The sequence below is a fragment of the Orbicella faveolata genome, unplaced genomic scaffold, assembly GCF_042242905.1.
Source record: "Orbicella faveolata isolate gen_17 unplaced genomic scaffold, um_ofav_v1 contig_14, whole genome shotgun sequence".
Taxonomy (NCBI): Eukaryota; Metazoa; Cnidaria; class Anthozoa; order Scleractinia; family Merulinidae; genus Orbicella; species Orbicella faveolata.
The window spans coordinates 6,673,587-6,683,092 of record NW_028301541.1 but is presented as its reverse complement, the minus strand read 5'-3'; the positions used below and the strand labels follow the sequence as shown (position 1 = coordinate 6,683,092).

Genomic DNA, 9,506 nt, shown 5'->3' with positions numbered 1-9,506 from the left:
TTTTGACTGTAGCTATCATAGTTTATTAATAGATTCAACCAGATTTACATTCATGTAATTTGTGACCAAAAGCATTTACAAGTTTATAGTACAGTTGTACATCCAATGGGCCATGCCATGGTACTAATACAGTTTGTATCAAAATGGATCTTACAAATATGAGAGGTTCCTTCAGGAGAAGATGAGAAGACCTGGGTACAAGACCAAATAACAAACACTTCTATAAACCATACTTGTGAAATACTGCTTGAAACTCTAAAACACAAGACTTAGAACACAATCATGAAAAAAAAAAGTTCTCTACAGCATAATTATTCCTGGTTCTATCTGTAATAAGTTATTCTCAGATTCTGTGCAATTTAGGGCTGGTAGAAAGCATGTAAAATGTCAACAGGCAAATTATTTTGATCCCAGATGAATCCCAATGAATGGTTTGTTGTGTGAACTGAAAGATATGCCTGCTACCAAGTTGAGGCCATTGGTTGTGGATTTTGAAGATATGACATCACAACAGCTGAGACAGATAATCTGAAAAGAAAATCAGAATGAGTTTAAATGCTTCAAGCATTCAGTAAAAATTAAAACACCTTTAAGTCTCTTATGCAGGACAATCTTTTCAGTTGTCACTTAATTTTTTCTCGATGATTGCATTGCAGAAGCTACCAATTTCATAGCACTGATTGAAAATGTATCTTGGATAATCTCGTCATTCCACTACACCTATGAATAAGACAAGACAAACCACGCCAAGCATGACTAGGTAACAATGTGTTGCTGAATTTTATGCAGCACTTGCCTGATATTTAAAAAAAAACTCTTGGACTTTTTAGTTGGCAGCTGCAGTAAGTCTGCTGACAAAGTCATTCAAACCAGTACATAATGGCCCCTGCTTTAAGGGAAATCTCAGTGAGAAACCCACATGTACATGTATTTTCATTGAAAGCTTGGTTAAACCTCAATAGACAATACAGTGAAGACCCCTGATTCAGCAATTTTTCACCGACAAAATCCCTTCCAAATATGAGTCTAACTCATTTCAAAAATAAAAATTCACACTTGACTTAACATGTATGTAAATGATAACAATCTCTTCTAAAATCCACCTCCCCCTCCTCCACATCACATAATAACAAAAATACAATGTTAAAGTGAACACAAAGCCTTCCTGAGAAAATTAACCTGGGGGCTTTTATGGGTGATGTGCAGCATTCAATGTACATGTACATATCAGTCAATGACCTGGAAAAATTATCTGGCCATACTGATTGAACTGCTAAGGGTAATTTTAAAAGAATATATGCAGTTTAGTTGTATGATATCAGTTAATGGCTATGCCTTGCACTGGTGACACACGTTTCTGTGTCAAACAGATGACAAATGTACAATGTACATGTAAGTTTGACCAAATCTGGTAAGGAATTATGTGAAACTGGAAAACTCAATCACAGTGTCTGACCCTTTTCCCATCACTGTAGAATGAGTGATCTTTGCCAATCTTTGGGAGACTATTTAATTATTACTGATCAGAGATGACATTTAAACTCAGGGTAATCTTCGAAAATTCTTTATCATCAAAGCCCCCATGTTATCTTTCAATTGATAATCTTTGTCCGCAGTAATTCAGTGCTGACCTTCAATCCTGGACAAAATTAGTTAGGACAATTGAGCTGGATCACATATCCCCCATCTCCCCTAATCAATGTTGTAAAATGCAGCGCTTTTTTTTTCAACAAAAAGGGAATTATCAACATTGTAAGTGGGGGAGGGGAGAACTTGCTTGGTGTTCAAGTTTCTTGTCTGGGATCGTTGATCCAACTAACTACCAGTAAAATTAATTGCTTTTTTCCTTTAGGCTGTTAATCTAATGATTTCTACAGCAAATTGTATACTTACAGAAAACTACTGAACATCTGTTTGGTATCCTCTGACGAGCGTGAGTTGGAAAAAGTAATGAATGAACAATATACAGCTGCCCATGCTGCCCATTTGAGCTAGGAATAAAGTGTTGATACATAATTATTTACTATTATTAAAGAGAATGATATTTACCATTTTTACCATTTTGATCTTCTAAGAGTAACTAAAACTTATGCACCTGTAAAGAGGTTCATACTTTGCTCAGTGTAAAATTTTAAACTATTTGCTGGATTAGAAATACATTAATTTTTGTGAAGGTGAATTAATCAACATGACACGAGCGTGGGACAAAGAAAAATTCTGAGTCCCCGACAGGAATCGAACCCATGACCTCCCGAACACCGGGCGGGCGCTCTATCCACTGAGCTACGAGAACTCATGGAGAGCAAGGTCATTTAACTGAGTTCATATATGATAGGTGTCCTGCACACTGCTAGGATCAACGCTATCGAATTCATCGTGAGTAGTGATAAGTTAATAAAGATGGTGAATTTTAAGCTCGGTAATGAAATGTGAAGGTGAATTAATCAACATGACACGAGTGTGGGACAAAGAAAAATTCTGAGTCCCCGACAGGAATTGAACCCATGACCTCCCGAACACTGGGCGGGCACTCTATCCACTGAGCTACGAGAACTCATGGAGAGCAAGGTCATTTAACTGAGTTCATATATGATAGATGTCCTGCATACTGCTAGGATCAACACTATTGAATTCATCGTGAGTAGTGATAAGTTAATAAAGATGGTGAATTTTAAGCTCGGTAATGAAATGTGAAGGTGAATTAATCAACATGACACGAGCGTGGGACAAAGAAAAATTCTGAGTCCCCGACAGGAATCGAACCCATGACCTCCCGAACACCGGGCAGGCGCTCTATAAATGACCTTGTTCTCCATGAGTTCTCGTAGCTCAGTGGATAGAGCGCCCGTGTGGTGTTCGGGAGGTCATGGGTTCAATTCCTGTCGGGGACTCAGAATTTTTCTTTGTCCCACGCTCGTGTCATGTTGATTAATTCACCTTCACATTTCATTACCGAGCTTAAAATTCACCATCTTTATTAACTTATCACATTAATTTTTTTTGTTATATGGCTAGCTTGGTGACCGAGTACAATGAACCAAATCATGTGCTCTGATTGGGTAACAGAGCAGACAAGATGGGGATATTTGGACCCAATTGGTACTGTTCGCTTCATTCTGCAACAGAGTGGTTATATCCTTCATTGACCAAGCTTGTTCTGACAAGAGGGCTGAATATTTGCCTTGCTTTTTTGCATGTTTATGAACCTCAACTACGTCTCAATCTATAAACATGCAAAACAGATCTTGGCTAATATTTTGACCTCTTGCTTGGTCAATAACCCATATGTACAATTATATGAAACAAAGAGAGACTTCATAATGATAAAACAATATTATTTCAAGTCTAGGGTATTGAAAGAATTGGACTACATGGTTTACTTCCATCCCCACTTAAAAGCTGCTGCACACTAGCCGATTTTTTGTCCTAGAACTGCAGATTTTTTGTCTGGGTCAAATTGCGTTAAAATTTGTTGGGCCATCAGCTTGCTGCACATCAGCCAATTTTTTGTCATGACTAACCGCAATGAAGCTTGGGGCCCAGTCATCCAAAATCAAGATGGTGCCTATTCCACTGATGTGACTCTCATGAAATTTCCTAATTGGTTGAGGTGTGTGTGAGCCCCAACAAATTGTCTTGCTCCAGCGCACACTGGCTGACAAGGCCTGAAAAGATGTTTTGAGATCTAGCACTGTCAGATATCGCCTGACAAGCCTCGATATTGTCGCAGACTTGTCTGAATTCACCGTACACTAGCTGACAAGTGAAGTTTTTTGTCGGCCAACAAAAAATCGGCTAGTGTGCGGAGGCCTTCAATGAATTAAATATATTTCAGTCAAAGATGGCTAGATATTCAGTTTGCCAGGCTGTCTAGATAACAAATCACAGCACAGGATATGACTCAACTTACTCGCTAGCCTAACTAGCTATCATGAAGGTTAACACCGAACACAACACACGCAAATATCACAAGATCGAACGTTCGATTGTGTTGGTAACATTTTTTACAGAGCAGAGGTGAAGAGCAGGAGATCTACATAATTTTTACAGTGTAAATACATTTTATGGTAGTAAAACCTGTACATGAAAAATTATAGGGATTTAAAATCTCTTTTTACACATTGTGGGAACTTACTGATCTCATAAAAATTATGTTATGACGATGAGATAAACAAATTTAAGTTAACATGTTTGATTACAGATCGACTACATTCAGAAGTGTAGCGTTCTACATACCTTCATCAGGAGCCCACACATACTAAATATCATTCCTAGAAGGTTCATATACTCTGCTGTCGGATCATCTGTAGGCTTGCTAGTCACCGGCTTGTATCGGAAGATTTTTGCGGGCCTTCTAGGATCTTCTTTTGGCAACGAATACGACGCACCGGCAGGCATGTTGAATCGCGTGAGGAAGAACTTCCCGGCATGCCTTGTGCAGACATTCAATATGGCGGTCCTGAGGCAATTTACGTTCCCGGTCTAGACAACTCTCTTTGCATTGAAAGTCCATGTTTTCGAATTTTTCAGCTCGATTGAAAAGCAGATTGTAAATTTTCACTTCCAATGATTGCCTAAGGCATTTGCAAAGCTTTTATTAGGGTGTTTTTGCTCATTAAAACCTCATTCCTCGACTAGAGCCAGGGGTGGTAAATTAAGGCACGAGCAAGACTGGTAACGAAAGCTATTGCAAAATATTTATACTCCACGTGGGTCGTGAATGATCATTTGCACGTAACTAGCGAGTAAACGCCGGCAAGAGAGATGGCTGTTTCTCCGACAATTTACTTGTTTTCTTGTGCCTTTTTGGTCGTTGCTTTTGCATGGCTTTCAACTGGAAAGAACTGCCAGAGTTTAGACGGCAAATGGTATAATCAGCTGGGTTCTGAGATTTTCCTAAAGCACGAAAACGATGGAAGATTACTAGGGGAGTACAGAACGGCGGTTGAGAGACAGAATGGCTCGGCCGGCGAAACTCATTCAATCCTGCTAGGTGAATATGAGAACTTAACTGTTTATGTTCAAAAATTCTGATTTGTAATATTTTCAAGCAGTGCAAGTACAAATGCAAGCTTAAATGCGATAGCTGGCATGCCTGACCATGCCTGACTTGCAAATTATCATTGATATTACACGCATTACAGGCATTACGGGTGTAATATTGTAGTGTTGCCTGTGTTGTTTAGCTTATACTGTGCTTAGTTTCGTATTTTTATCTCTTTTTTTGAGACATTGTTATGTTTTACAGGCAATGGAAGTTTTAATTATGTCCTGTGGTGTTTGGCCTTCTATCGAACAATACTTGTGATTTATTAATGAAGTCAGTGTACCGGCCGTGGGTTTCACGAGGTATACACGCGTTCAATAGACCAAGTAAAAAACCTTGGGAAACACGTGTTTCTTAATAGCCGCAAGGCTTGTTCACTTATACCAACAGTAAAATATAATGAAGCTAACAATAAGAAATAAGCCTGATTACTCATGGTGCCGTGACTAATACTATTGATCCCATACATCCTTTGAGATGGCTTTTTTTTTTTTTCAGGCCGTCTCCCGGGCACCGTTGGTTTCATTCGCGTGATTAAAAAAAAAGTGACCACGTGGTGACAAATAATTGAAGGCTTTCATGCAAAAAGGGCATATATAGCATTTTGGGCTGATTTTTTTTTTTTTGCAGGAGCGAGCTAATTTTTGGCAGACTGACTTGGTATGACATGAAAAGCATCATTGTGCAATTGTTTTTGTTGATTTGCGCTTCGTTTTCGAGAAATAACATATGCAAAAAACTCAGTTTTCCAACGGTATCTTTTGGAGATCTTTTGTTGAGCGAAAAACAAAAGAAACCTTTTGTTTTGCTAAACGATGAAGTCACCGAAGTGTGGTATTTGCTGCTACTTTTATTATTCATATAATTATGCAAGTCTCTTACTGTTTGCTTCGTTAGCGCAAGCGAATGAGGCGCTGAACAGGCCGGATTCATGCTTGTTTTGTCATGACACCAGTTCGATACGAGGTTGGTGGATTTTTTTTTCCGGTCTATTTCTCTACTTCTTTCAAAAATAAAAACATGTATTTAAAAAAAACCGTGCTGTTGAAGCTGCTGAAAGTAACTGTTTAAGTTCGTGCTGCGTCAAAATCCACCTTTGAAGGATTCACTCCAAAAGATGCCGCTCGGAAAACTGAGTTTTTTGCATACGTTATTTCTTGAAAACGAAACGCAAATCAGCAAAAACAATTATGCAACAATGCGTTTCATGTCAAAACAAGTCAGTGTACCAAAAATTAGCTTGATCCTGCAAAAAATAAAAATCGGCCCAAAATGCTACCTGTATATACGCCCTTTTTGTATGAAAGCCTTAAATTGATGATTGTGCGATGAGTGAATCTCTGCTGTTGGGCAAGTTGCTAATCACAGTCTGTTTGCAAGTTTGTTGAGTTTCGCACTTTCTAACAAGATGGAATCCAAGATATGTTAGGGAGAAGAGTACAACAGATGCAAATCCATCGCATGGATAAGATTTGTCTCTAACGCGGAACTTTTGAGGAATTTGCAAACGCTGTGCTGCAAACTATTGTGCTGCAATACATTTTCACGATTTTCAGAAAAACTGCAAAATTAAAGACCTGTGTGAAAACGTTTGCGAAAACTAATTAGGCCAAACCCCGCTAAATAATTCTATAACCAAAATAGATGGGAGGGAGAGCAATACGTTGTCAAAGAATGGAAGAAAGCAGAAATAGCTGTTATTACAGTTGAACCTGCGGTCCAATATTCTTTTGTTTAAGAAGGCATACAAACAAGGCGAACAAGTCAATACAAAGCAGAATTGACTCTTTCACCTCATTTGTATGTCAAACCGCTGAAAACTGTAATAACAGCTATTGCTGGGGTAGTAAAAGGGTGAGTCAGCTCTTTCTCCCCAAGATCCATTTGAAGAAATTGACAATGTCCTTCAGCTGTAAGGGCAAATAGGTGGTGTCATGTATTCTGTTTAGCTCTGTAATCAAAGGGCAATTGTAGTAGAATCTTGTCCTTTCCACTTTCCTGTCACTGCATTTTATTTTAACACACTTGTATTCAAGTCGTCAAGCGGAGAAATAAAAACACAAAATATTACCTAGAGAACCAGACATTTAATGCATTCAAATTGACTAGAATTGTTCACATCTAATTAATTAAAGACCCATATTCTTAGCCCTCTAATCAGTGGATTTAAGTATAACATTGTGATTTTCCTTTGTGATAGGTACTGCACCCTATGACTACCCAGGGGCAGCCTTTGCTTTCTCAGTTGTCTGGCGTAATGGCTCCTCAACAACTGTGTGGACTGGTCAGTGTCTTGTCTGTGAAGATGGACATGAAAAACTTTTAACTTCATGGCTGCTACGCTCCAAGGTCGATACATGTATAGACAAGTGGCAATCCACCCGGATTGGACGTGACACATTCACTAGATATGAACAACGCGATGGTCCTCGCAAACCAGATGTAACAAATACGAAAACTTCTCCAAATATTAATACAATAATCAAGAATTGGGACCCTGAAGGTCAAAACAAGCCTTGTAACCTTAATGGAAAATGGTACAATCTTTTAGGTTCTGAGATGATTTTAAAGCAGGGAGAAGACAGTGTTATTAAAGGAGAGTACCGGACTGCTGTTGAGCGAGAAACTGGGGCTGCAGGAACAAGTCATTCCGAGGTGTTAGGAATTGGTCAACTCGGCGGCTCAAGCAGCACTTTTGCTTACTTTGTGGTATGGAAGACTGGTTCATCTGTCACAGGGTGGGTGGGGCAGTGTCACATCTGTGGGGAAAATAACACAGAGATCATTGAAAGCACATGGCTATTGCGAAGCAAGATAGATAAGTGTAGTGACAACTGGAAGTCAACTTTATATGGTGAGAATAGCTTCACCCACACGGAAACAAATCCAGGGCCGAGGAAAGATGATGACACCCATACGCCAGAAAGGAGTGGAGAGGAAAACCCAAAAGCTTGTAAAGGATGCCAGCTTTTGTTTTCTTTCACCTTCTTAGGTTTGAGTGTGGTCATTGCATCAATGAAGTGGTATTGATGTCAGTAAAAATGTGTGTAATTTGAGAGTGGCCCACTTCTAGGAAAATATCAACAATTTTGTGAAGTAACTATTGGGTATACATAATCAATTGTTAATGTTGGTAGGTATGGTCCTCAGTGGGGAGATTTGCATGTGAATAAGTTGGGGATATTTGTCGGAAAATTTGAATTAAACCCCTAAAGGAGACCGATCTGGGTGTGGAATTACTTTGACCTATCTAGTAGATAGGAAAATATAAATATTAAATGTTGTTGAATTAGAAGCACACTTTTTTGACCAGCTTTAGTCCATTTTAATTTGAATACACTTTATGTATATTTTTCCATGAAACAGCCCAGTCATTGGCAAAATTAATAGTTATTTAGTACTAGTGCTGCTTCAAGAAGTCTACATACTACATGTACATATAGTAATTTGTTTGTGTTTGTTACCACTCTTACTTTTATCTATGATTTTTGTGTCACATAATTAACAATAACCATAGTCAATTACTACTGACCAATCAGAACTTGTGTAGCATTATGCCATTAAAAATGATCATACATTAGCATACAATGTTAACAATAGGTTAAAACATGACTTAGGTCAAATGAACCACATGTACATGAAACTTTTACAAATATTTACAAATATTCCCATTTTGTGTAATTAAAAGCATCACTTGAAGCCTTGTGTGCCACATAGGTACAGATAAAGTAAAAAGTCTGCATACAAGCAAAGTGGTCCATCAGGCTAGCGCTTATCTCTTGTTTCTGTTGCATGAAGCGATTAAGAATATTTCTACTCTCCCCTGGATGGGATGCTAGTCCATCGCAGGGCTACCCACAGCATTAAATTTGCCGGTACCCATTTATACACCTGGGTGGAGAGAGGCACTGTGAGAGTAAAGTGTCTTGCCCAAGAGCACAACACGTTTCCTCTTGTCAGGGCTTGAACCTGAACTGCTTGATCCATAGGCGAGCACACTAACAATGAGGTTTCTCTGCCTCCACCACAGATAGAGTAGATGATTAACTGGCATTGTGTTTGAATGTTTTGGAACATTGTTTGTCACAGGTTGTTAACTGCTTTTGTATTTGTTATTTAACTGACTGAATGTATCTATTTTGTGTTATTTAATGTACCAGTATCTACTTTTAAACTGGTTTTGTTAATAACAATTAAAAGTGACAAACGATGTTAAGTTCTTGTAACAACTGAGAGGGACTGGTGAAGAGGAATGACACCCTTGCTCATTTCCCAACAAATTAAAATTAATTTGGAATAATTTACAAGTTATAAGAGATGTTGCACTTAACTGATTATGTTGAAGTTTATGTCAGTTCCTTGAAATGGTATCAAGGAGGGGAGATTGGAATGAATGATGCTCTTTTCCCACAGGTCATATCAACCTTGATCCCAGGCTCTCTCTCCTCTCCTCGACAAC

The 9,506-nt window shown here is 38.6% G+C and overlaps 2 protein-coding genes across 2 annotated transcripts; one reads left to right on the top strand and one right to left on the bottom strand.

The window, feature by feature from the left end:
• LOC110048044 (PAT complex subunit Asterix-like) lies at positions 1-4,437 on the bottom strand. Its single transcript, XM_020753810.2, has 3 exons — positions 4,237-4,437; positions 1,894-1,991; positions 1-528 (listed from the first exon to the last, which is right to left on the bottom strand). The coding sequence occupies exons 1-3, from the start codon at positions 4,396-4,398 to the stop codon at positions 462-464; spliced, it is 327 nt and encodes a 108-aa protein (XP_020609469.1). The 5' UTR covers positions 4,399-4,437; the 3' UTR covers positions 1-461.
• Positions 4,438-4,706: 269 nt separating this feature from the next.
• LOC110048043 (uncharacterized) lies at positions 4,707-9,257 on the top strand. Its single transcript, XM_020753809.2, has 2 exons — positions 4,707-4,993; positions 7,248-9,257. The coding sequence occupies exons 1-2, from the start codon at positions 4,765-4,767 to the stop codon at positions 8,075-8,077; spliced, it is 1,059 nt and encodes a 352-aa protein (XP_020609468.2). The 5' UTR covers positions 4,707-4,764; the 3' UTR covers positions 8,078-9,257.
• Positions 9,258-9,506: the final 249 nt, after the last annotated feature.